At 57.5% G+C, this 25,960-nt stretch overlaps 2 protein-coding genes and 1 long non-coding RNA gene across 4 annotated transcripts; 1 reads left to right on the top strand and 2 right to left on the bottom strand.

Moving 5' to 3' along the window:
• Positions 1-281: 281 nt before the first annotated feature.
• PWWP3A (PWWP domain containing 3A, DNA repair factor) lies at positions 282-10,174 on the bottom strand. 2 transcript variants are annotated; one of them, XM_064469683.1, is made up of 14 exons: positions 10,107-10,174; positions 9,095-9,185; positions 8,761-8,849; positions 8,354-8,424; positions 6,931-7,959; positions 6,214-6,333; positions 5,683-5,753; positions 5,146-5,222; positions 4,589-4,649; positions 4,007-4,082; positions 3,825-3,875; positions 2,949-3,379; positions 1,984-2,072; positions 282-1,746 (listed from the first exon to the last, which is right to left on the bottom strand). In XM_064469683.1, the coding sequence occupies exons 2-14, from the start codon at positions 9,149-9,151 to the stop codon at positions 1,677-1,679; spliced, it is 2,292 nt and encodes a 763-aa protein (XP_064325753.1). In that variant the 5' UTR covers positions 9,152-9,185; positions 10,107-10,174; the 3' UTR covers positions 282-1,676. The 2 variants fall into 2 exon arrangements, with proteins under 2 accessions (XP_064325753.1, XP_064325754.1); XM_064469684.1 differs by lacking the exon at positions 10,107-10,174 and adding an exon at positions 9,567-9,837.
• Positions 10,175-10,764: 590 nt separating this feature from the next.
• On the top strand, positions 10,765-18,941 carry LOC135316418 (uncharacterized). The gene is made up of 4 exons (XR_010375758.1): positions 10,765-11,378; positions 12,558-15,939; positions 17,387-17,855; positions 18,059-18,941. It is a non-coding gene; the product is annotated as an uncharacterized LOC135316418 (long non-coding RNA).
• Positions 11,542-25,719, bottom strand: LOC135316404 (calcium/calmodulin-dependent protein kinase type IV-like). The gene is made up of 12 exons (XM_064469709.1): positions 24,808-25,719; positions 24,191-24,318; positions 20,438-20,516; positions 20,076-20,138; positions 17,700-17,782; positions 17,448-17,520; positions 15,509-15,599; positions 15,331-15,405; positions 15,056-15,131; positions 14,773-14,899; positions 14,501-14,653; positions 11,542-14,149 (listed from the first exon to the last, which is right to left on the bottom strand). The coding sequence occupies exons 2-12, from the start codon at positions 24,286-24,288 to the stop codon at positions 13,925-13,927; spliced, it is 1,143 nt and encodes a 380-aa protein (XP_064325779.1). The 5' UTR covers positions 24,289-24,318; positions 24,808-25,719; the 3' UTR covers positions 11,542-13,924.
• Positions 25,720-25,960: the final 241 nt, after the last annotated feature.

The raw sequence follows: 25,960 nt of genomic DNA, 5'->3' as shown, positions 1-25,960 counted from the left end.
ACAGCAGCGCAGGCGGACGCTGGTGCATCGACTGAAGTTGGACAAGCTCGCAAATACCTGCTTTAACTAAAGCACAAGACCAGAAAACCGTAAGTTTGCTTTCTTGTACTCACCCCTCCCTTTAACAACGTGAAACGGAGCGACCAAATATGACAATCCGGTTTTATCTGATAGAGAAAAATAATGTCCACCTGATTGAAACGGGAGGAAACGCCCGCCTGGGCGCACCAAGGCCCACAGCTTAATAAATGAGCACATTCAAACAAAACTAACGCCGAGCCTTTGGTGATTGACGCCATCCAACTTTAATTAAGACCACGTAATTCTGTACGCGGCGAGGCTGAATTTGGTCTCCAGGTGCGACACGTACTGCAAGTAACCTCTAACATCTGGCTCAAAAGCCGTTTTGAGGAGATGTGGAGGTTTCCCGAGTGTTTCCGTTTCAGAGGAGAGGGAGCCCGAGGACACGCCACCGCGGGAAGGGCGCCCGCGGCAGCACCCGGGGCCTCGCGCCGGAGCCTTCTGCAGCGGCGGGTGACCGAAGACAGCTCCCTCGGCAAGCGCCGCTCGCGGCTCCGGAGCCAACGGCACCCGCTCGGCCTCACGTTTTCATACCCTCGCGGAAAAGGCATCCTCCCTTCTCCCGGGTTTCGGTGAAAAATAAAGAACAGGGCAGTTAAATACCCATCGCGGGCCTGGTTGAGGTGGTTGTGGTGGCCCTCGGGTAACGAGAATAAGGATTCCAAATGCATGTGGAGCCTCAATATAGAGTACAGAATAATTAAAAGTGTAATTAAAATATATTCAGACGGTCACTACAGCCAGAGCACAGATCCGTATCCCAGTTTAAACATCTTAATTTCAGATCATGCTGGTTTCTACTGGGTGAGTAGAACACGCTGTCATTAAAATACAGAGAAATAGTCATCACAGGGCCGTTGACTATTCAATAATAATGATATGGGTAACGCCGTGAGTCTCCCAAAGGCAGTTCACAATCTGCTACGCATTCAGCAAAGGCCGGGAGAGGGACCTACGCACGATCAAACGGGATATTTCAATCAGACAAAGGCGATGGGAAGCGTTCCTGACGTCACAGCACTCAGAATGGTTTTACTTTTAACTGGAAAAGTGAACGGAGTTTAGATTAAGCAAACATTGGATTCCTCCCCCACCGAATGTGACAGTTATCCCATCCGCAAAACCAAAGCCTTTGTCATTCACGTCGCATCGTTCCGTAACAGACTTTTGCTTCCCACCCTTTGAGAGACCCGTCAAGCAAGCGCAGTCGACGCGCTGGAAGCATTTTCAGACAGGGAACCTGCGTGCACTGCGGAGCCATCAGGCAATACGCAGCCACATCATTTACCAGCACACGTTCTTCCGAGGACAACGGCTCTTCCTGTGTCAGGTCTTTGGCCAAGGAAATTCACACAAAACATAGTGTTATACCCAGGAGCTCTGCAAACCACCTGCAGTCTGCAGGGACTGAAGATACAAGGATATCCGACAGTAGCGCGGCGTTAGAACGACTACATCTGTTGCAGATACAGACATGATTTTACAAAGCGAGAATCAGATATTTTATGCAAATCACTGCTTCATGACATGCTCAGTGTCAGGATAACCTGGGGGGGGGGGGGTTGGTTCCACTGCTCAGCCGCCACCTGCAGGTGCTAGTTTGGTCTTCCATGGGCCTTCCACTTCTTCCTTTCCAGAATTTCTTCATCAAATATTTCTCTTTCCCTGAAAAGAAAAACGCCCAAGTTCTGTAGTAAAAGTCATCTCAACGTGTTAAAGAGTTTGCAGTGCGTTACTGCAACTCAGCGGGAACGCTCCCCACATTTAATCATTTTGTTACTTAGACGAGGAGGAAGCTCGCCCCGCAGAAGGGAGGAACTGCGCTCTCCTGCCCTCACATCTCTCCGTACAAACAGAAAACCAGTAAGAAAAATTCAGAGAATTCTGGAACTAAAAGGATACCTTTTGCTCACAGATGGTCCTTTTATGTATTTCTCTTCAGCCTTCTTGTAATCGATGTCATCCACAGCAGAAATCGCATAAATGATGGCCTGTGAAAGTATTTAGTTCATTTATACTCGTGAAACAAAAAGTTACAACCAGCGATTTGGAGCTGCCTCAGCAGACGGGCGCGTTTTTGGAACAAGGTTCCTCAGTCACGTAGGGAACGGCGGAAACCGCTCGTTGCGCGACTCAAGTTCTTACACCAAGGATTCCAACCCGTCCTTTAACGTTCCCAGGGGAGCGTTTTTATAACCAGATTAAGGAGTTTTGTTTCTACAGAAGTTACTCGTGTTCTCCCAGGAAAGTTCTGGAGAACAGTAAGTATCTAAAAGCATCGCTGTAAAAGCAAACCACCCGTCCCCAACACACCAAAGAACCCAGAGAGGCCTTGCCAAGTTAAAAAATAAACCCCAAAAACCAAACCCAAAGCTTTGAAGAGTTTCAGACCTAATCAAAATAAACCAGAAAGCGATCGTTCTGCCTTTAAAAACATCACGCTCCATTCTGCGCTAACGGCTTAAAACTCCGTGTTTAAGGACTCTGCTCCCATCTCCCACCTCACCCCAGCCCTGCCGGCCCACCAACACCCGCGGCGCCGGCAGGGAGCACGCGCCACCGCTGCCAGGGCCCTATTTATTTCCTCCGACACGGAACGTCAACACAGCTGCTGGCTGATGAGCGGCCCACGAAGGCGGCTCAGGAGCCTCCTGCCCCGGTTTTATATTCCTTGCTGGAGACTCGCACAGAAGCGAAGCGGCTTCGTGCCCCCTAGGCTGCAGGGGGTGCAGGGCGGCGGCAGGCCGGCCGAGCGCGCCGGCGCAGCTCCCGGGAGCGCTCCGCAGGGCGGAAGCTCCAGTCACCCAACACCACTGTCACTTACTTACTTTACCTTGTGCTTTTCTCGCTGTTTCACGTTTACTTACTTCAGGCAAAAGGACATCCGATATAAATTTCACTCCATCTCCGTTTATTTGCTGCAGATTTTTAGTGTCTATTTCATGATAGACTTCCTTCAAGTAGTTCACCACGAGGTCCAGTTGTTCTTCATCCTCCAGATACGTTTCAATGCAGGTCACGTACTGACTCGAGTTGAGGAACTCCTTCAGCCAGCGGGATTGTTTTCTGCTTTTCAGAATAGCCAAAAGATGCTCTTCGGCCCCCTTGGTCTTCACTATGAACTCCACTATCTTTTTATTCGCTTTATCTCTAGCGGCTCTTGTTCTGTCAGGAAGGAGTTTCCTGGAGGGCTTCTGAAGTGAGGTTTCTAATGGAGAGTCTTCATCATCCTCCTTGGCCACATCTGGAAAGCTCATCTGGGCGAAGCCTTGGCAGCTTTCCCTTCTAACTGGGTAGCCTGAAGGAAAAGCCACAATCGCTCATACTTACATATACAAAACGAGGGGTTTTCTCACTTACAGACATACACAACTATAAAATAAGGGGCTTTCTTGATAAGAGAGAAGTTTTTCTTCCTCCCCTACCAAAGAGGGTAAAAACCCACCACCACCACAATCTTAATTTTGCCTTAAAAACCCAAAAGATTAGGGATTTAAAACTCTGATGGGAGCTCTGCAGTGAGCCCTCTCCAACGTGCAGTAACCAGTTACCTGATGGTCATTAACGATCAATATTTAACTTCTGTTGTGGGAGAAAAAACAACCTTGGAGGGCGCGGTGATGGTGTGTAACTGTAACGGTCCCCCCACCCCGGTCTGAAGCCCGATTCCACACCCGCGTGGCGACATTAGAGCTAAACTTACCCACGAAGAGAAGAACACAAAAGATAATGAATTCACTCACTGATATCAGCAGCAAAATATTCCAGGAAGGATCCCGTAAAAGAATGGCAGCCTAAAAAGCCCAAAACAAGGTTATTTATCAGTTCAATTAAGCCTATGAAACAAAGCTGACAGTTTTGGCGTTGCCTTGTTTCTGATGTACATCAGAAGGGACGAACGACATCGTCCAACTCATCTGCTTACCTATTCTAATCCGATAGTCAGAAATCAATCGAATACACCACTCGATTTCCTGGCGATAATCTTCTTTGGCTTGTTCCTACAAAACAAGAGCCATTTCAGTCCGAAGAAGAGCAGCCAGCTGAAGCTTCCAGGTCTCGGCCGCTAACACCCGGGTAACAGAAACAGCCAACGATAACGAAACAAAGTTTACTTGCAGTTTTCTGCATTCTCCTGAAATTCGGCATCTGCCATCGCTGTCACGCAGCGCGAGAGCGCTTTGTTGTACGTCGAGAACCCACAAGTGAAAACGCAGCGAGAGCCCCAAGCACCCGCCGGCCTTCCACAACACGTGGGTTCTCAGCAGCAGCCTCACGCCATGGAGAGCGGGGGATCCCATTCCCGTATTATTCTTTTTGTGGAGCTCGAGTTATGTTTAAATTACTTTGTTGAATAGAGCGAGGGAGAACAGGGAACCGTGAGCAAACCCAGACCAGCCGGCTGCACCGCGCTCCTCCCGCAGGGCCAGATACCCGCCGTGAGAGCCACGGCACTTCTCCCAACACACGTGCGCCCTCGCGGTTACCCGCCACTGCCGGTACTTACTATGAGGTCCTGCCTTTCTTCACAATCAAAGTGCTTCAGATTCTTAAGGGCTATTGAGAAGCTTGATGAAACAAAGAAACGCAGTTAGGGAGAAGAGGCGGCTGAGTTGCACCTCTGTTTATTTACTGCAATCCTACACCTCCCTGAAAATTCGCTTTCATAAGGAGTTCAGGAATGCGGGTTTTACTAGTTTTGGTTTTCACAGTAAGTTAAACCTATGGAATCTTTTAACAAACGAGAAGTACCTGGTTTTAAAACAAAACTAAAGGCAGGCCTGTGTTTCCAGGAAGTTTGGGCACGACACGTAAAAAACACCAGCTGGGTCCCCAGCCCTTTTCTGATTCCTCACACAAGCGTCGGTGTCAGCACGAGGGCCCGCGGGTCGCGATAGAGCACGTAGCCCGCACCCACAAACCCTCACCTCACACGGTCCCTCCCTCCGAGGTCAACCTTAGCTTTAACGGACAGCGTAATTGCCCTGCCTCGGGGAGAGAGGACAGGAAACTGCCTAGAAGAAACCCAGAGTTCAGAACGCGATCAGAATCCACAACATTTACCCTTTTCTCTTGTCATTTACATTCCTTTCTATTAACAGCACATATGCCTTTTTGTGCTTCCGCCTTATGCTCTTCACCTGTTGAAAGGACGAGTCTCATCAGCATCCAAACCACGGAGACCCTCAACGTTTTCCATCAATATTATCTAGTACAGCCCACCCTTCAAGAAAGCTGCACAAGTTAAGTTTAAAGCGGCAAGAGTAGCAAGTTACCCCAACGGAGCGTTTTTGTTAGAGCACAAGGACCCACCCTCTTTCGTTAGCTGGGTACAGCCACCCTAAGCCGCGACACAAGACACCAAGGCTCAGCAGGAACCCTCCAACAGAATCAACCACGTTTCCGTATATATTCTTTTTAATGCGCTTTTGTCATACGTCAATTTACTTCTGTTATCTTTGAACGCTTCTACCGGAAGATCTTTAACGCTTCCAGCTCTACGCGAGCCAAGAAGGGGAAAAGACACCCCAGAACTCGGGAAGCTGCTCTTTATCAGACCCCTCGCGCTATCACTCTGAGAAGGCAGCGAGCTGTTCTTACCACTGCTGGCCAATACGGATACCTTCTCAATTTGCACCAGACCAAATTCCCTTCTTCAATCGACTGCGGTTCTGTGATGAAAAATAAAAGTAATTTTTCTTTTAAAAAAAAAAAACAACAAACAAACCCAAGAGAAGAGAGTCAGCTCGCCCTCTCTCACAGCCTCCTTTCAGGAGTTCCACTTCTTTTACTTTTTCTTTCACTGAAACTTTTACAGGTTTCAGCTAAGGTGACGAGGCATCCCCCCACGCCCCCAAAACGCAGCACGGGCAGCTCTGAACACACGGAGAGTTCAGTCCTAGGCCCTCGCCCAGTCCCCCAGCGATCTGCATTTCATTCTGTTTCAAAAAGCCTTTCTGGGGCATCCGAGAAATGGATTTTATTCCAAGCTTGAGCAAAGCTGGATTCGCTTTCTAGAAAGGTCAGGTTTCATCACCGAGGCCTGCCAGCAGACCAGAAGCACACACACCCTAGAAGGGCACACCAACCTCTTGGGTGAAGAAGTCTCATATACATACACCGATCTCTCACCTTGATGTAATAAAATACTAGGAAGTTCTTCATCCTCCTCCTCTTCATCTGCCAGAGCCGAGAGGCGATAGAGACTCTCCGAGGAAACTCTCTCTGAAGTCGGGTCAGCGAATTCCAGCCCTGCCAAGAGCAGCAAGCACCGGCGTTCGTAAGCGTGCAACAGTGATTAAAAAAGTGTCGGCTTCAGCCCGGGTGAACACGCAGCTGTGGGAGCGACCCCGCAGCAGCGAGAGTCACCGCCACACCACACACACTCTCAATCCTCTGCCCAGGGAAAGGTAAAATAGCGATTTTTTAGGTAGGTAAAATAATCTGAATACACAATGAAAAAGGGAAAGGGACAAGAACAGGCTGGTTTTGGGACCCTGTACCAGCCTGTTCCTTTGTATAACGGCGTTTCATCTCAACACTAGCTGCAGTGAAGAAGAAAACCTAAGTGTGAACTTATCAAGTCCTCTGGTGAAGGGTAAGAATTACTGCAAAGTACAGTTTTTCAATGCAAAACCCTAAACAACTCCAGACAACCCAAAAGCCACACCAGCGTTCAGTCAGTGGTAAAGCGATTGCCTTTTTTGCTTCTCCAAAACTTAAACCAAAGGGAATTAAGATCAGCAACTCAGGAACCACATTCACAAAAGCACGGCGGCGTTCCAGGACAAGCAATAGCACCCGACAACCAAACGGGATGGTTTGCCCTCCCCCGCGAGATATGCCCACCTTCATCATCCTCAAAGTCAGGCAGCTGGAACTGCTTTATTTTATTCATAGCCACGTGTGAAGTATTCTTATCTTCCTCCTCTTGAGGCTGGGCAGGGAAGCTATCAGAAAGCGTCCCATGGTTAGAGGGCCCAGATGAAGATTCGGGGTAATTCCCGCAATTCCTCTTTCTGTAGGAGGACGGGGCCGCACCGATCTCTTGCTCTCCATTAACCTGCTTTAGGCTCGCTGGCTTTTTTCTTCCACCTAATTGCTTTGCTAGACTTTCGCTCTCACTGCTGATGCTTTCTTCCAAGGCTTCCGAGGCACTTTTACAAGAGGAATCCAGTAATGTCCTCACGGGTTGACTCCTGACGCTCACCCTTCTGAGAGGCACCGCTGCGCCAGACCTGGGGGGGACGGGCAGAGGAGCCCCCTCCTCCGCAAGGGGCTGCGCTTGGTCCTCGGGGGAGTCACTCCTACACGGTACGGGTGATCCTGCACCCCCTGGCCTTCTACTTCCTTGCTTACTTTTCTCTTCCTTGGCCTTAAGGGAGACTTTACTTCCTGGTTTGGACTTTGTCAACGACCCGGGCTTGGTTTTTTTCTGTCTCGGTAGCGGTTTCGGTTCTGGTGATTTGCAGTTTTGACCATCTGAGTTCGGTGCATCACGCAGGTCCCCTGCATCGCATTTGGAAGGGCCTGTTCCACTTCCATGTGCTTTAGCGCTCTCCTCCAAAAGGAAAGAACCTTTCTGGGCTTGTTTTTTTGTGTCCGTCTTCCGGCTGGGGTTATTTTTTTCTTCTCTTTTCTTCTTGGAAATCTCAGGCTCCAGCTTTTCCTTCGAGTGACAGAGCGACCGGCATCGACGCAAGGGGGTAGAGGAGAGCGATCCTGCACTGCTCCCCTGGGATAACTGAGTACTTGGTCCCTCTTCCGAAGGTGGTTCTTGTCTGGGCGAGGAGTTTTGGTTCAAAATATCCAGGGCAATTTTAAGAGAACAGCGATATTTCAGTTCTTCCACGACCTTGCTCGAATCATGATTTTCATCTGATGAAAAAGGATACACAACAAATGCAATAAGCTTTCTCTGTGTACGAGATACCAGAAATTTTATTTACAGGGTATTTTTTTGTTTCAGATGCAACTTAACACTTAAATCATCTGTGATTCTTAAGGCAAAGCATGCAGGAACACACAAAGCACAAGCTTCCAACGCCTTGTTTTGATGTAGGTACACACAAGCTCCTTCACCGTTCCTTCCAACACAGTGCTTAGTCTATTTTCAAACTTTACGGACAGAATGGAAACAGGGGAAAAGAAATGCAAAACCCCCCCTCAATAAACACCAAAGCGGAATGTCTAACTGCCATCCACCACGCTGAGTTTTTCAGCATATTCTACATTCAGAGGCATACACGGCAGCAAACGTTTATCTCCTCACCTAAGGTAGAGGCGATGTTTTCTATCTGTTCCTCCTCCAGCGGTACAGCATCCGCGCGGTTCACACAAATCCTGAAAACGCAACAAAGCTGACTGAAAACATCACAGCGTTCAGCATTACTAACGCCGTGACCCCGCTTTCACCCGGCAATAAACCTGCGATATTTTTTCCCCCAAAACCCGCACTTGTCAGCACAAGTTAAGGAAAAAAACCAAAGCGAAACACAGAGGAACGCCTGAGCACTCTGCCTGCGGATATACCGGGCCAGCCCTGAAAAGACAACAGGGTCCGGGTCAGCCACCCAATCCTTTGGTGAATCAGTGATCTCATTCCACAGGTATCTTCAGGTAAAGGGATATCTTTTGTCTGAGAGTGCAAACGCGGTGACAGTAACGAGGGCACTTAACTGTTCTTTCAAGCCAAGTATTTCAACTTTAAAAGTCTCCTTTGCTTCAGTAAGGGATGTTTTCCTAGCCACTCCAGTTTTGGACAAAACCTACATTCAAGAGAAAAACACACGTTTAAAATCCTTGACCAAGTCTACAGGACACATCTGACACCAAAACATTTTTTAACATGAACGTCACAGGACAGGCTGATGTTCCACTGCATCTGCTTGCAGTAGTAGGATCTCTACAGATTAACTCTTTTTTAAAGTCTTTACTTGGAGCTCTTACTGCTCCGCTTCCTCCATTCCAAGTTACACCCGCAAACCCTTCCGCATTTGTACGTCTCCTTTACCTTTGCTGGCCATAATCGCTTCTTCCACATGCAAAGGACGTACTCTTGATCTGCCATGACTGCGCTTCACGTAGGAAAATTCCAGCGTGCTCTGAAGAAAAAGTGAACAAAACAGTTACCCAACACTTGGGCTGCTTTTGTCTTCCTGTTTTTTTAAGGCATATGGAACTTAGAACACATATTGTTACAGTTATGTGTCGTTTTACCTTGGAGATCACTGGACTAATATTAGTTTGCATGCATTCTCAAAAATTAAGTTCTAACAGGGTATCTTTCTACAGCTGCGCAACATAAGGTCTTATTGAACATGTAAATACAGAAAATACTGTCACAAATAACTAAAAACCTGCTGCTGCGGGGCTGCACACCCTGCAGCCCCCTACCACCGACTCCCGATGACGGAGGCCGCCCGGGACATCCCGCCACCGACGCCAGGCCGTGCCAGTTTGCAGGTGTAGTTTACAACTACAACCCGAGCGAACCGGCTGCAGAGCCCTCACGTGCCTCCTGAGCAGTGAGGGGCTTTGAGAAAGACCCGCGAAGAACAAGGAAAGCCCCCCGCACGCACAAAGCCGCGGCCCCGGGTCGCCTCAGCGCGCCGGAACGCGGCCCTGCCGCCGGACGAGACGGACAGGCGACGTTACCGGCGCCCCAAGGCCCGCGGGCCCCGGGGCAGGACACAGAGCCCGCCGCTGCCGCCCCGCGGGGAGAACGACGAGGCTCCGACACCCCCCGGTCCCCCCCCGGTTGCCCCCCCCCCGACCCCGCCGTGAGGAGAGGGCCAGAGGAGGCGGGCCCGGTGCCCCAGCGGGGGGCGCTCCAGGTGACCCCACCCCGTGGAGGGGTGGGGTTCCCGCCGCTCCCCCCTCCCCGCCGAGGGGCCGGGCCGTCCCTTCCCGCCCCGAGGCCCACCCCGCGGGGCCGGGCCGCCCTCTCCTCCCGTCCCGGTCCCGGCGGGAGGCCCCCGGACGCCCCCCCTCAGGACCCCGGTGTTGTGGGGAGGGGAAGTTACCCTGCGTGAGCGCGAGACAGACTGCGGGGCCGCCGCACCACCTCCCTCCCAGTCAGCCCGCCCCACCCCGCTCTGCGCATGCGCTGCCCTCTTAGGCAACGCGGCAGCCAATCAGCGAACCCCACTCGCCCACCGGATGCTTCCTTTCAGCCGTCAAAACACAGACGCTCTAGCCAATCAGAGCGTCAGCTCCGCTGATGGCTCCGCCCTCCATCTCTTTCTATTGGACGGTTCGGGGCACGCCCCCGCGGCGGAGCGTCCTTTCCTCTCCCACCTAGGCGGTGACGTCAGCGCTCGGGGCATCTGTCCTTCCCCATGCGTAACCGCGGCGACACGGACTGCGGGCGCCATGGCAACGGGGCGGGGGGGTCAGGGTCATGGTGGCGACGTCACGTCGGAGGGCTGCACCGTGCCCGCTCCGCCCCCCGGGGGCCCCGCCCCGGCCCCGCCCCGGCCCCGCCCCCGCCCCGTTCAGGTTTGGGCCCCTCGGGACAAGAAGGGCCTGGAGGGGCTGGAGCGTGTCCAGAGAAGGGCAGCGGGGCTGGGGCAGGGTCTGGAGCACAAGTGTGCTGGGGGGCGGCTGAGGGGGCTGGGGGGGTTTAGCCTGGAGAAGGGGGGGCTGAGGGGAGCCCTTCTCGCTCTCTGCAGCTGCCTGAGAGGGGCTGGAGTGAGGGGGGGGCTGGCCTCTGCTCCCAAGTCACCAGTGACAGGGCGAGAGGGAACGGCCTCAGGCTGCGTCAGGGGAGGTTTGGGTTGGGTGTGAGGGGAAATGTCTTCCCTGCCAGAGGGGTCAGGCCCTGGCACAGGCTGCCCAGAGAGGCGGGGGCGTCACCATCCCTGGGACGGGGTTCAGACACCGTGCAGACGCGGCCCTCGGGGCCATGGTTTAGGAGGCCTGGGGGGGGTTGGGTTGGGGGTTGGACTCGATGATCCCAGAGGCCTTTTCCAACCTCAACAGTTCCATGACTCTGTGCTTCCCCCTCGGTGCCCTTCGCGCACCGGGCGCAGCCCTTGGGGCAGGGGCTCCACACCCCTCCCAGCGCCTCCGCCAAAGGTGCTATTTCAAATTCAGTATTAGAAGTGATTTGTCTTGTTTTGGGTTGTTGGTTTTTTTCTTTTAGGTGACTACTTTGCAGACCCAACCGTCCTTGTGTAACGCAGGCCCTGCTCAGAAAGGCTGGCTCATGTTTACGCTAAGGCAAAACGAGCAGAAGGTCCCTGTCAGTCCAACAGTGCCAGGACAAACAGCCATAGCCCTGGGGAGAGCGGCAGGTAGGTAGCGTGGTTACTTGTCCAGAGCCTCAAAATAAACTCTATGAAAATGGGTTAAAAAAAAAAAACCAGAAGAAACAGTGGCCTCTGGCAAGCTGCTATTTGGCTCTGTCAAATTTCAGCCCTTGTATTTTGATACCAACATTAAAAACAGAGCCCGCGGTACATGTTTGATACTTTATTAGCTGTCTATACGTCTTTATAAATACCTGCAATATGGGAAATGTCACCACCATACCGAAGTAGTAAGTTTTTAAAACACATTCTGAAAATGGTACACAGACCAAACTGGCAGCTCCTATTAGCTTTACTCCCAGGAGTACATTTTTTTCCCTACCTTTTAAGTACTGGTATTTGTGGAATAATACTTTGTTGACATAACGTAAGAGGCAAACTCCTTTTTATTTTTGCTCACAGTTTTCCCTTGGGTGCCTTCCATCACGGAAGACACTTTTTTGCTCGCTGTTATCTAATTGATCCCTCATTTCCCTCCATTCCGCAGGAGCAGGGGTGGTCTGCGGGCCGGGCAACGTTAGCGTTTCCCAGCACCTATCTCTGTTTCACAGGCTCTGGGTGTGCTGAGCACTCTGGCCTGGTCCCGCGAGGGGTTTAAATTAGTGTCAAAAGATATAAAATAGTCTTTTAAGACTTGAGCTAGTAAACAACGTGGTTAAAGTTGGAGTTGTGGCCCCGTTGGAGTAAACCGGGATGCATTATGTAGTTTGAAGGAGAGAGAGCGTCACCCTAAGCATAGGATAAAGCCCGGAGTTCAGCACACTGCAAGGTTCAGCCCTCTATATTTAAAAAAAAGAGAGAAAACAACAGCCCCGCCTGCAAAACGCAAAGAAAAATAAATAATTTTTCCCTTTCCTAAACATTCTCCCTTGTTCTTAGCGTTTGCTTTCTCCAGAGTGAAATCTTGCTGTGCCTCTGCTTCCCCATTGAACCTATGATTGTTAGTTAAAAAAAAGAAAAGAGCACATTTCTAGTCGAGACCTGATGTTTTTCCAGTTAAAAAACCCTCTTGAACATCCAATCTCTCCTCTGTGCTCGGCTTTACAAGCAATAAATGAGCTTCATGCAGTACGGATCAGCCCTTACACGTAGTCTTTATGATTTATGCTTGTGCTGTAAATAAATACGAGAGTCTCTGTGTTACCTTTGCCTTCCTGATTACAGCTGTGACCCGCTGACCCGCCCTCCACGTCGAGCGCGTGTCTGGAGCGGCAGCTTTCGGCTCCAGCAAAATACTAATTTTCATTTGCCGCCCCTCCTTTATCAACTGGGTTGTACATCCTCATCCTGGGCAAATTAACTTCGTGTACGCATTTCGTTCTTCTCCAGTTGAGCTTCTTCTTGCCCAAACACATCGTTACACGTGTACGGCCCGAACGGCAAAGGCTGCAGGTCGCGGTCATCGCCTCAGGTCAGCAAACCTCGCGCTGGATCACGGCAGCCGGCGCTGCGGAGCGGCCGCCCGGCTTTCTGTAATCCCACAGGCGTAATATGGCTTTTCCTGCCTGGTTACTTGTTCTCTGTTAAAATCTGCAAATGCTTATCCTGCGGCTTGGTAAATAACTGCCCAAAAAATGTCTTTTCAAGAAGTTTGTTGACTGATTTCATTCATTTAAAAAAAAAATAAATAAACCAAACAAATTATGTACAAACTCTTTGTCCTCACTCGGGAAACAACAGCACCGTTACGTTACGAAGCCTTACAACGCACCGTAGCAAGAGTCGCGTCGTTCTTCGTTAAAACTCGTCGCGTAAATTGGAACCTGGAACGCCAACGCAGCGGCTGGGCGAGCCGGCGTCCCCGGTTCGTGACGACCCTACCACCATCACGTCCCCACAGCAAGACTGGACGTGGGAAGAAACGAAACTGGAGTGGAACAAAAGCACGAATCAAGCAGAGGTCGTCTACGGTCTAGAGATAATAAAGGAACCACTGGCAAACACTTTTTCTCCGGATAGGATCAAAGCTGGGTTCAAAGGCTCCTACAAACCTCGTCTAATACAGCAGCAAGCTTACGGCCGGGTCCTGCGGATGCGATAGCGACTGTAGGTGTACCGTCGATGGCGATAACCGGGACGCACCCTCTCCCCTCAGCAAATAAACCCTTCGGGACTATTTACAGGAACTTAGAAAACCCTGTCGTAAGGACAACTTACTGCCTTCGTAGGGAAGGTGAAATAAATCCTTTTTTTTTTTGCTGTTTGCGCCTCGTTTTTAAGCCACTTGGGATCTTTTCCCGCCACAGTGGCCAAAACCGTTAATTTGTTGGAAGACCGAGTCACCAGCCTCGTTTCCTCCGTCGGGTCCCTACAGACACACCACACTCACAGCGACCAGGTACGACTCCACTGGCAACAGGACACTAAACAAGGATGCTCCACACGACAGACCACGGGCTCCCGACGCACACCTACGCTGGGGGCGCTCCCGTCCCGCCCGCCTTCCCCCGCCTCTCCCCGCCTCGGCGTCCGAGGGTCAGCGCGATATTGCTTGTCGAAGCTGTGGCGAGCCGGCAGCGGCGCCGAGGGCGTTAGCTCTTGCAGCCGGCGCCGTTCACGGGAACCTTGGACACGGTGGGGCAGTCGCTCCGGAAGGCGTCGAGGTCCGCGGCGGCGGTGGCTTCGGGGCCGGCGGTCGCCGTCCCCTGGGGCAGGCAGGCGCCCTGGGGACCCCCCTGGCTGCGCCCGCTGCGGGAGCAGTCGTGGTGCCCGTGGTTGCCCAAGCGGCTGGAAGCCACCACGGCTTTCATGGCAGCCTGTTGCAAAGGCACAGCGACGCGAGCAGTTATTAGCGCCTGTTTCTCCCCTTCGATGCCGCTCAAGCCCCCGGCGCACGCGGAAGGGGAGGTGGTGCCTCTCCTTCAGCCAGACCGAGCCGGGAAGCCCAGCTCTGCCCCTTGGGCACGGCTTTTCCCCGGCAGCAGCTGCAAGGCGCCGCTCCATCGCCCTTCACCCCCTCCAGGAGCCACCATGTGTCACTAAACATTTATCTGCCCGGGGGATCCTTAAAACCCGCCGACAGCGGCTCTCGGTGGCCCCAGCCATTGGCACAAGGGGAGGCAAACACGAGCCACCCCCCGGGGGTTAACGGGGCTTTTTCACCTTACCTTCAGTTTCCTCCTGGCGTTAAATTCCTGCAGTTTCTTCTGCGTGCTGTCCATGTGAGCAAATTTAGCGGCTTTCCCGGTGACCCAGGGATGCTCCAGAGCCTGGTAGACAGTCAGTCTCTTCTGGGGGTCCAGGACGATCAATTTTCTGACCTGTAACCAATTTCAGTCACACAAAACGGCCTAATTTGTTAAATGCCCCTCGTTCTGGTATCTTTACAAGCATTGATCTGAAGGCTTCATACTTGGCAGCCCCGAGCCCCGGCGCTCACCAAGTCCTTGGCGTTGAGGGAAACCTCATCCCACCACGGGGACACGAACTCGTAGTCGCAGGTGAGGATGCGGCTGTACATGTACTGGTCCCCCCGCGGGTCGAAGAAAGGCTCGAAGCCACAGAGCCTGTGAGCACGGGAGAGAGGAGCTACGTGCCGCTGCCCGGGCCCCGTGGCGCGGCCGTGCCGGCGTTTGCCGGCTGCTCGCGGTGGGCTGAGGTGGTGCGAACCGTCCCCGCCGCCGCGGCTGCGTCGCCCGCGGGGCCCCGCCAGCGTTACTCACAGGATGTAGGTGATGACGCCCACGGACCACATATCCACTTCAGGGCCGTACGGGCACCCGTGGAGGATTTCAGGGGCTGGAAGAAGAGTTTGGGGTTCAAATGGACCGGTGTGGGAACCTCACAGCCAAGGGAACGTCCCCCTGGGCACCATCGGCACCTCCCGAGCCCGGCGCAGCCATCTGCCATCCCTGCACCGAGCTGTGCACGGCCTCAGGCAGGGATCAGCCTCCCCGAGTCTCCCTCCCACCCCCCTGGGCTCTCCTCGCCCGCTCACCGCAGTACCCCGGCGTCCCGCAGACGGTTTTCATGGTGTCCTGTTCATCCACGATCTTGGAGAGCCCGAAGTCACCTTGGAGGGACACAGAGGGGAGGGGTGCCACCGTCAGGGAGAGGTGCCATTAACCCTCCATCCCACCACAACCCCCGCGGGGTGGGGGTCGCGACAAACCCACCGATTTTAAGGGGAGCGTCGGGGGACAGGTCTGCGTAGAGCAGGTTCTCCGGCTTCAGGTCGCGGTGGACAACTCCGTTTTCGTGCAAATACTACGGAGAGAGAGAAAGCAGGGATGAAGGAGGGGAGGATGGGGCAGGGAAGCCCCGTCTGCCGAAGGCGGCCGCAGCGATCCGGGACCCGGCATGAACACGCGACCAACCCGCCCAACTATTTCTTTGGAAACACTCAACACCTGCAGTGCCAGGGCACGGGAAGGACAGTTCCTGTTATGAATTACCATTTTTAAACCTTCCTGTTGCCATAGAAACCACATCTCCAGCCAACCTGTGATGCAGAGTGGTGCTGAGCTTCCTCCCTCCTCTTCTTCATCCCCCCCAAACGCAGATTGGAAGAGGCACCTCCACCAGCAATGCCTTCGGAGGGCTCTGGGTGCGCGGGAAAACTCCTCTCCCTGGGGGTGTTTGGGGCGGTGGGCTCTGGGTGCCTCTCCCTGGGGGTGTTTGGGACGGTGGGCTCTGGGTGCCTCTCCCTGGGGGTGTTTGGGGCGGTGGGCTCTGGGTGCCTCTCCCCGGGGGTGTTTGGGGCGGTGGGCTCTGGGTGCCTCTCCCTGGGGGTGTTTGGGGCGGTGGGCTCTGGGTGCCTCTCCCTGGGGGTGTTTGGGGCGGTGGGCTCTGGGTGCCTCTCCCTGGGGGTGTTTGGGGCGGTGGGCTCTGGGTGCCTCTCCCCGGGGGTGTTTGGGGTGGTGGGGCTCTGGGTGCCTCTCCCTGGGGGTGATTGGGGCGGTGGGCTCTGGGTGCCTCTCCCTGGGGGTGTTTGGGACGGGGCAGCTCTGGGTGCCTCTCCCCGGGGGTGTTTGGGGCGGTGGGCTGTGGGTGCCTCTCCCTGGGGGTGTTTGGGGCGGTGGGCTCTGGGTGCCTCTCCCTGGGGGTGTTTGGGGTGGTGGGCTCTGGGTGCCTCTCCCTGGGGGTGTTTGGGGCGGTGGGCTCTGGGTGCCTCTCCCTGGGGGTGTTTGGGGCGGTGGGCTCTGGGTGCCTCTCCCTGGGGGTGTTTGGGGTGGTGGGCTCTGGGTGCCTCTCCCCGGAGGTGTTTGGGGTGGTGGGCTCTGGGTGCCTCTCCCTGGGGGTGTTTGGGACGGGGCAGCTCTGGGTGCCTCTCCCTGGGGGTGTTTGGGGCGGTGGGCTCTGGGTGCCTCTCCCTGGGGGTGTTTGGGACGGGGCAGCTCTGGGTGCCTCTCCCTGGGGGTGTTTGGGGCGGTGGGCTCTGGGTGCCTCTCCCTGGGGGTGTTTGGGGCGGTGGGCTCTGGGTGCCTCTCCCTGGGGGTGTTTGGGGCGGTGGGCTCTGGGTGCCTCTCCCTGGGGGTGTTTGGGGCGGTGGGCTCTGGGTGCCTCTCCCTGGGGGTGTTTGGGGCGGTGGGCTCTGGGTGCCTCTCCCTGGGGGTGTTTGGGACGGTGGGCTCTGGGTGCCTCTCCCTGGGGGTGTTTGGGGTGGTGGGCTCTGGGTGCCTCTCCCCGGGGGTGTTTGGGGCGGTGGGCTCTGGGTGCCTCTCCCTGGGGGTGTTTGGGGCGGTGGGCTCTGGGTGCCTCTCCCTGGGGGTGTTTGGGACGGGGCAGCTCTGGGTGCCTCTCCCCGGGGGTGTTTGGGGCGGTGGGCTCTGGGTGCCTCTCCCTGGGGGTGTTTGGGGTGGTGGGCTCTGGGTGCCTCTCCCCGGGGGTGTTTGGGGCGGTGGGCTCTGGGTGCCTCTCCCTGGGGGTGTTTGGGGTGGTGGGCTCTGGGTGCCTCTCCCTGGGGGTGTTTGGGGTGGTGCGGCTCTAGGTGCCGCTCCCCGGGGGTATCAGGGGGGGTGCAGCCCCTGCAGCGAGACCCCTGGACCCCGCAGGGACCTCCTCGCTGGGCCACCCCCAGGTGCGTGCGGGGGGGTCGCGCCGGGGGCACGTTACCGAAACGGCTTCCAGGATCTGCTTGACGACATGGGCCGCATCCCGCTCGCTGTAGAAACCCCTCTCCACGATCCTGCGGGCACAGGGGGTCAGCGCGGCGGTGCCCTGCCCCGCACCGACCCCCCCCTCACTCCCCGTCCCCCCCAACCATAGCGTGCATCAACCCTACCCATCCTCATCCTCCCTGCACCATCGGGGTGAGATTTGTCCCTCCTCGTTAGGAGCGGGACGGGGACCGCGGGGCCGGCGTACCTGTCGAAGAGCTCTCCTCCCGTCACCAGCTCCAGCACCAGCGCGATCTCGGAGGGCGTCTCGAAGATCTCCTTCAGCTTGATCTGAAAGGGGCGACAGGAGGGATGCAGGACGCGGAGACCGGCTGTGCCAGGAGGAGCACGCGACCGCCGGGCTGTAAGGGGTTATTCGGCGCAGCGGCACATTTCCCTCCCTTTTTTATTTGTTTGAACAGGAATTTTTTTAACTGGAACAGCCCTGCTCCCTTAATTGTGCGTTAAAGTTGATGCTGGGAACGGGAAGAGGCGCCTTTCCCCTCTTCAAGTCTCCAAGCTCATTAGCTGGAAGAGGAGCTCACCGAAAGCTTTTTAATTTCACAGCTTTGTCGGCTGCGCTGGCACCTCGGGCGCCTCCGTCCAGCCCTGCGACCCCCGGCAGAGCCCTGCCCTCGTCCCTCCCGGCCGGATCCTGCACATCTGCATCGGCGGGGATGCAGGAGGGACGCGCAGAGCCCCGGGGGGCCAAAGCCACCTCTGGGACCGGGGCCCTGGGGCCCCTTGGGTGCCTTTGCAAACATCCCTTGGACCATTCTGCTGCGGAAGAGGCACTAAAGAAACAGCGGTTTTTCTCCTGATTTTTGTGCTTTAGCTCCCAGGCGAGGTGAGCTTGTCTGCACAAGACCTTTGTGCCACTGCAGCGAATCTGGAATTAACAGGTCTCTCTTAAAACTACGTCAAAATGCATTATTTTTTTTTTTTAATGGAAAACAGAGAATTTCATGCTTCTTAAGACTTTTGTGACACTGCGAATTTCATGGGGCTTTAATCATTACCTTCATAGGCTGGGTGACAAGCCGTGATACCCCGCAGGGTGAGAGACACTATGTGGCAGCTTATTGCATTATAATAATACACGGAAGCACTATAATTTTCCTATTAACTTCAAAAGTTTACAATCCTATTATCAGCCGCTGTTGAGGTTGGTGCTGAACGATAGCGAGCGCGCAGACGGCACCACCGTAAATAATGAAACGGAGCATCTCCTCTTCGAAAAATCACTTGAACTTGGGAGCGAGAAGAACCCTACGGAAAACTCGGTGATTTAAGTATTAAAACTGTCCAGCTGGTTCCTCCTCCGCGTCTCCGTGGTGCCGCTGCCTGGAGGGCGAAGGAGGAGGGAGGGCAGAAATTGCGTTTTCTGTTGCGTTTCTGGTAACGCATCGGAGAGGAGCCTCTCCCCGTCCACGGCCGACAGCGGCTGAGCATCGGGGCGGGCGATCCCCAAAACGTCCCTGGGGAGGGGGGAGCGTCGCCGTGGAAAAGGCTGAAGCTCCTGATTGCCCCGAAATGCTGAGACACCCCAATGCCCAAGGCAGGCCCATGCCGAGCTGGCCCAGGGGCTTAGGGACGCTCCAGCTCCATCCTGTTTGCCCCCATCATCCTAATTTTCGGACTTCCTTTGGCTTCATCTCTTGCACTGAGGTTTGGGACAACCTTGGGCGGGCAGGACGTCCCCGCTGGGGCTCCTCCAGAGAGCAAAGCCTTATTGCTCCAGGGAGGGTTGACGTGGGCTGGGCTGGAAGCAGCCCTGTCCGGGGTTTTGAGCCCTACTGCAAAAACACGGCAGCTTGGGCGGCAGCAGCCAGCGGCAGGGCGACGTCCCGGCGACGTCCCGGCGACGTCCTGGCCACAAAATCAGATGGAGGGGGGTCTATCGCACCTCTGCAGGGCCAGCCCCCAGCGCCGCGGCAGCAGCAGCTGCCGGGTGGCTTTTTTTTGTTATTTCTTTAACTCAGGTCGTCTCCGAGCTGCTTTTGCAATTTGCCGGTGGAACTAAACAGCCGGGAATAAGCCTTTTTGGTAGGCGGAGGGACGGGGGGCGCGGAGCCCCCGAGGCCCCTGCCATTGCGGAGGGGCCGACACGGCGGCCCCGGCTCTGCTGACACTGGCGGTGATTAGATCCGCTCCTGGGCGTTGCAAATCGTTCCAGCCGAGCTGCCGTTATCCCCCGAGCGCTGAGCAAGAGAAACGTCGGCCAGCCGCGGCCGGGACGCGGTGCCCAGCACCCGCGGCCCCGTCCTCCCCTTTTATCTCCCCTTGCAGGATTCATTACAGATGGGCAATTTTCTGTGGTATTCATTTGATCTCCTCGATGGAAATTGCTTACCGAATGGAAATCTCAGGCCAGGGGACGGGGGGAGGACGGTGGGGGGGGCCCCGGCCCTCGGTATCGGAGCTGGGGAGCTCGAAGGCGCTGCAAACACCAGGAGTTTCACGCGGCAGCGAGCAGGGGGTCACCGCCCCACGGCGAGGCCCAGGCACCCGTGAGCCCGTCTGCGAGGCAGGGAGGGGACGTGGGGTGCAGGCAGGGTTTCCCTTGAAATATCGTCATACTCACGATATTGGGGTGCGAGAGCCGCAGCAGGACCCCAATCTCTGTCCTCACGATCTTTTTGTCAATCTGGAAAGCAGAGACACGTGGAAGTGGCGTTACCTCTGCTGCCGGGTCTGCGTCCGCCCCCCCGCCATGCAGAAACCCCTCTCATGCACCCAGTACCCCCCACCCCAGCCTGCTGCACCCCCAGCCCAAACCCTGGTGCTTTTCTCCATCCAGGACCCCCGGAGCATGGGAGCGATGCCCGGCCAACAGCCCCGTGCCCATCCCGATGCCCCACGGGTGCCAAGGTGCTTTGGGAGCAGAGCAGAGACCCCTCACACCACACCCCCCACCCTGCAGCCCCCCCACCCACCGACACTCACCGTCTTCTTCAGTATCTTGGCGGCGTACGGGGTGCCCGTGCCCTTCTCCTCGCAGCTGTACACCACCGAGGTGGCTCCCCTGCGGGAGGGCGGAGGCGCGTGAGGTGGCCGCTCACCCCATGCCCCCCACCAGCGCCAGACCCTGGGAGCTCAGCCTGCATCTTCCCCCGCTGCACCCCGCTCCCCGCATCGTTTCCAGCTTTCCCGGGTAAAGCCGTTTTAATTAAAACCAAGTCCTACAGGGGGTTTAAATCCTTAAGCGGCTTTCACGACAGGATGGAGCCTCCCTCTCCCTGTTCGCTGCCGCAAGGACGCGCCCAGCGGGGCCCGCAGGGACGATGCCAGGGTCCCCACCCCGGCCGCGTCCCCGTGGTGCCGGCGAGGCCACGGCACACGATCCTGCGCCGCCACAAATCCTCCCCGCCGGGTTAAACCGCTCCAAGTTACAAGAGGGATCGTTGCCATTAAACCCCTGGTAATGCCCCTTGGTTGCCAGTGATTTTTAGATCTAGTTAATAACATTTTCTAACCACTGGACAGTGAAATCAACCCATCGCTTCAGGCCATTACAGGGCTCATTTGCAATTTCATCTTCACTGCCTGGCTCCTCGAAGCAGATTAATTCTCGCCCCCAAGTAATCGACCACGTTTTATTGCTCTTCGGCTTTGCCGTCTTCTGGGACCAAGTTCAGGCTCTGCCTCGAGGCGCACGGCTTCCCCGCCTGCCCGTGCCCTTGGCCCAGGCAAGCACCGACCCCGAAAGGCCAGCCCCATGTGCCCGGGGGGCCGTTTTCACACCAAAATCTCCCCTGAGACCGAGACCAACCCACAGCGCGGCTGCCAGCGACCTTTTGCTGCAGCACCACATGCCGAACGCCCCGGCGCCGCCAGCGCTCCCCGGGGCGCTCTTGTGAAAGAGAGATTTGCTTTGAAAACGAGAGCGGATTTTGCAACTCATCCAGCTGAACTTGGGAATCACATCCCCATGGCAACGGCAGAGCCGGGTACCACGGGGCCTGGGGATGCTGCGGGGCCTGGGGATGCTGTGGGGCGAGCAAAACCCGGCCGTTCTAGACCTTGGCCATTTTCAAACCATTTTCTTCCTTTTGCTTAACACCCTCCATGAAATCTTATTTTGCAAATAGAAATCAGTTTGGAAACTCATTGCTCAGGCTCGGAGGGGAGAGGTGGCCGTCACCCTCCTCTTCCCCAGCTCAGGAAAATGGGCAGAAGGCTTCAACCTGAACCCAAAATGGCATCACCACTGCTGCGACTGCAACAATATCGTGGCTCCAGTGGGAGGAAAAACCCACGAGCGTCTCCCCTGGCTCCAGCAGCCCTCCCGCAGCCGGGGCTCAGCTCACGGCCGGCACCGGTTGCCAAACGCGCCGGGTGGTTTGCAGTAAACCAGCACCACCCTGCCCTGCCGCCGCCTTTCTGCGCGCGGCGGGTGCCTGGTTCTTACCCTGATTTCCCAGCCGGCCTGGGCGCAGGGGCAGGACCCCACTCCTCCTCCTTCCACCCCCTCGCCACGGCTGAATCCCAGCGCCTCTTGCCCTCCCACCACCCGGCAAGATTTTTCTGCGCGGACGATTTGCAGCCTGATTCCTGCTGCTAACAGGATCATTTAGAAGCCCTCGGCTTGGTGTTTAGGAGGTGCTGGGGTTGCTCCTCGGATGCAGAGCAGCCTGCTGTGCCTCTAGCGCGGCACCGGCTGCCCCTCACACGCTCCCAATTACGGCGGCGGCTGGATTTGCACCAGCATTCGCTACACCCCAGCCCCTCGCCCCGCCGGCCCCGGCAGCCGCCGCTCGCTGCTGCTTAAGGCCTCACATAAATATCCGCAATCAACCTTGACTGCGACAGGAGATAATTGCATTTGCTTTACAGATGAACTGGAAAATGTCAAACAATGGGATTTGCCGAGAGAGCCCGGACCGGCGGCGGGGGGCACGTGCAGCCTGCCAAGCGCCGGGGCCGGCCCACGGGGAGGACGGTGCGAACCCCCAGCCGAGGCAGCACCCCGGCTGGATGCTGCTGCCCACGGCCACGCCGCCCCAGCCGAGAGCAGCCCCCAGGCTGCCCCGAGTCACCCCCGGCGCGCGTCGGGCTGGGTCCTGCCCGCCGGCGTGGCAGCACGGCTGGTGGGGACGGCCACCTCGCGCTGCCTCCGTCCACCCCCGGCTCCCTGGGGCTTCTAAGGCCAGAGCAGGATCCGACCTCGCGGTCCGGCACGGCGGCTCCGGCGGTTTCGGTGCCCCACGGCAGAGAGGCACGAAGGGAAATCGCACCGTGCGCCCAACGCGCCGGGCGTGCAGCCACGAGCGGACGGCTCCAAGACTGAGATGGGTTTGATTTAAACCTGGATGCTGAAACTGGATGGGTGGATGGTTGGAAGGAGGTCTGGGGGCTCAGAGCCTGGCTCTCTGTCCTACATCTGTCTGCGCAGGGCTGCGTGCTGCCCAGCCCTGAGCTGACCCTGGCCACACCTCGCTAAGAAGCCTTTAATACCTGCTTTCACCAAAGCTGCAGTTTTTCAGGCTCAAAGCCTCCTCTGCTGATGGAAACCCTGCAGATGGCTGGGGCTGGCCCAGCCTGAACCATCACCACCGCCTCCTCCCTGCCGGCACAGCCCGGAGACCCCTCAAACGGGATGGCCAGACTTCCCGCACGCAGCTTCCCAGCACCCCCATGCACCCCCCTGCCCTGGGGGCACTGGGACTCCTTGTCACCTGCCCTCTGGTTGGGGGCATCCCCAGCACGGGAGCTCCTCGGTGCCAGCGGTGCCGCTCTCCTCCGCAGGACGCGGGAGCTGGGCCTGGGCATCTCTGGGATGCGTCGTGGCCCCTGGGGCACCCGCAGCCTCCCGGGGCCCGCGGGCACTTGGCACCGGCCCTGGGCTCCCCCAAACGCCGCATCCCAGCACCCCACGAGGACTGGGGAAGGGCCGAGCTGCCGCGGAGGATGGCAGCGCCGGAGCAGTGTGTGCCAGCGGCGCGGGCAAACCTGCCGGGAAGCAGAGATGGGCACTGCCTTCGGGAAGGTTTAAAACACGTGTCTCCTGGCAGGGCAGCCCCGGGTAATGGCACACAGCACCCGTGGGACCCAGCAAGCCAGCCCTGATGGTCCCTGCCCATAAGGATTTACAGTAGGACCTCTAATAAATATGTCATGAGAGCTTCCACCAAGCAGCTGGTGTCTGCCAAGGCGGCTCCCATCGGTGCCACCGCACGCCCCATGGCTGCAGGGACACAGCTGGTACCCACGGTGGGGCTTCCTGACCCAGGGGGATAAATCTAGACCTGGGAATAAATCCCTGCCAGGGCTACATCCCTTTGCTGGGGCTCCCACCACCCATCCTTTGCAGGGGGCTGCTCCAGGACGGACCCTCTGCGGCCCCACGCCGTGCCAGGCTCATCGCCCACCTCCCCAAATCCTTGGGCTGCTCAGAGGGGAGATGGGTCTCACCACAAACCCGCTCCCCTCCATGGGGGCGAGAAACATACAGCTCCACGTGCACGGGGAACCTGGGCCCCATCCTGCAAACCCTCAGTGAGCACTCCCGAAACCACTGCTGCAGCCTCACGACAGACCCCAAGCCCCAGCTTACATGTGAGGACAGGGTCTCCCTCCATTCCCCCCTTCATCCATCCCTCCATCCCCCTTTTCCATCCCTCCATCCCTTCCCACCAGGCCAGTCCCTGCCCCGATGGGGACACATGCCCCCGCAGACCCCCGCCCGGCAGCCGGTACCGTCCCAGCTCAGGGCCCACGACGTAGAAATCTTCCAGGGCCGTCTCGCGGTGGGAGCCATCGATCCAGTACTCGCTGCCGGTCTTGGAGGAGGGCATGGTGGGCCGAGGGCGGCGAGCTCCCGCCAGCTGCTCGGAAGAAGAGACTCAGACCCCCCCGCCTCGCTGCCCCCACGCCCAGATGGCCCAGCAAAAAGCAGTGCTCGGGATTATCGAGCGTGATGAAGTCGCAGCCACAAATCTCCTTCCCACCAAGCACGTACGCTGCCTTTTTGGAGAGAATACCCCCCCCCACTGCCAATGTCGTGCCCCCTCCCAGCTTTTCACACCAGGCTCCCACACTCCCCCCGTTTCTCGCCCAGTCCCCATCCTTCTTGGGCTGCCGTGGCTTTTCAGAGCCCGGCAGGCCGGACCCAGCACCCAGGACCCAGGCTTCACCCCACGGACTGGCATGTTGGGGTATTTGCACCCTGATTCCTGCACTGACCCCCAAAACCACCCCGACATCAAGTAGACCCACCAGCCTGGGGAGCACGCCTCCCGCCGCGGGGCCTCGCAGCCCCTCAATCTTTGCAACCCCGTTAATATTCGGGTCGGATTTGGGGACCCGGCACATACCGTTAGCTGCGGCGTCGCTGCGCGGCGGAGCCGTGTCCCCCTCGGTGCTGCCTCATCCCCGGCGCGGGGCGGCTGTGCGGAAGGTGGGTGCTGGGTGCGGGGGGCCGCTCAGCCCCCGCACGCCTCGGTGCTGGCGCTGCACCCAGCTGCAGCCTCCCCCCGGGCCCGTGCTGCCAAGCGGTGTTAGGGCTCAGCGCGTTGCGGTGCTTTGCAGGGTGCTGAGCAGCGCTGGGGCGCGGGGATGGAGGGATGCGGGGGTGGGAGGATGGAGGGGTGCGGGGGTGGGAGGATGGAGGGATGCAGGGGTGGGAGGATGGAGGGGTGCAGGGGTGGGAGGATGGAGGGATGCAGGGATGCAAGGATGGGAGGATGCAAGGATGGGAGGATGCAGGGATGCAGGACCGCAGGGATGCAGGGATGCAGGGCGAGAGGAGGGTGGGGATGCGGGGCCGGGGCTGCGGTGCAGGGGGACCCTCCCAGGCAGCAGCCCCGTCCGCCGCCGCTCTCCCGGCTGGCTCGGCCGTGCCACCCCACGGCCCGGCGCCGCCACTGCACCGCGCCCCGCCGGCCCCCCGCGGCCCCGGGCTGCGCTGGGAGGTCGGGGGGCGCAGGGCGGCCCCGCGCCCCCGCCCCACGCTCCAGCCGCCCCCCATCAACCGCAGCCCAGCGCCGGGATCCGGCCCCGCGGAAAGGCTTGGGGGGGGGGACGGGGGGGGGAGACTGCGCCGGATCGGGCCCCGCTCCCCGGGGAGCACCCAGCGCCCGGCACCCCCTCGGGTGCCAAGGGACGGCTCCTGCCCCGCACCCCGGGGAGCACCCGGAGCCTGGCATCCCCCCACCCCGCCCGGGTCCCGGGGGCCGGATCCTGCCCCGCACCCCGGGAGGACGCGGCGCTGCCGGGCGCGGCCGCACGGTGACGCCATCGGCCGCCGGATGGGTGCGGGGCGGGGGGCGGGGGGCGGGGGGAGGGGCGGGGGGGAGGAGCGGGAGGGGGGAGGGGAGGGGCGGGCTGGGATTGGGATTGGGGCGGGATTGGGTTGAGGGGATGGGTGCGGGGGGGAAGGGGGGATTGGGGTGGGGATGGGGTGAGGTGGGGCTGTGGGTGCGGTGGGACGGGGTGGGACTGGGGATAGGGTGGGCTGGGGCCAGCAAC

The sequence above is a fragment of the Phalacrocorax carbo genome, chromosome 19 (assembly GCF_963921805.1).
Source record: "Phalacrocorax carbo chromosome 19, bPhaCar2.1, whole genome shotgun sequence".
Lineage (NCBI taxonomy): Eukaryota > Metazoa > Chordata > Aves > Suliformes > Phalacrocoracidae > Phalacrocorax > Phalacrocorax carbo.
The sequence above is the reverse complement of the archived record's forward strand: the minus strand, read 5'-3'. Positions and strand labels throughout refer to the sequence as shown.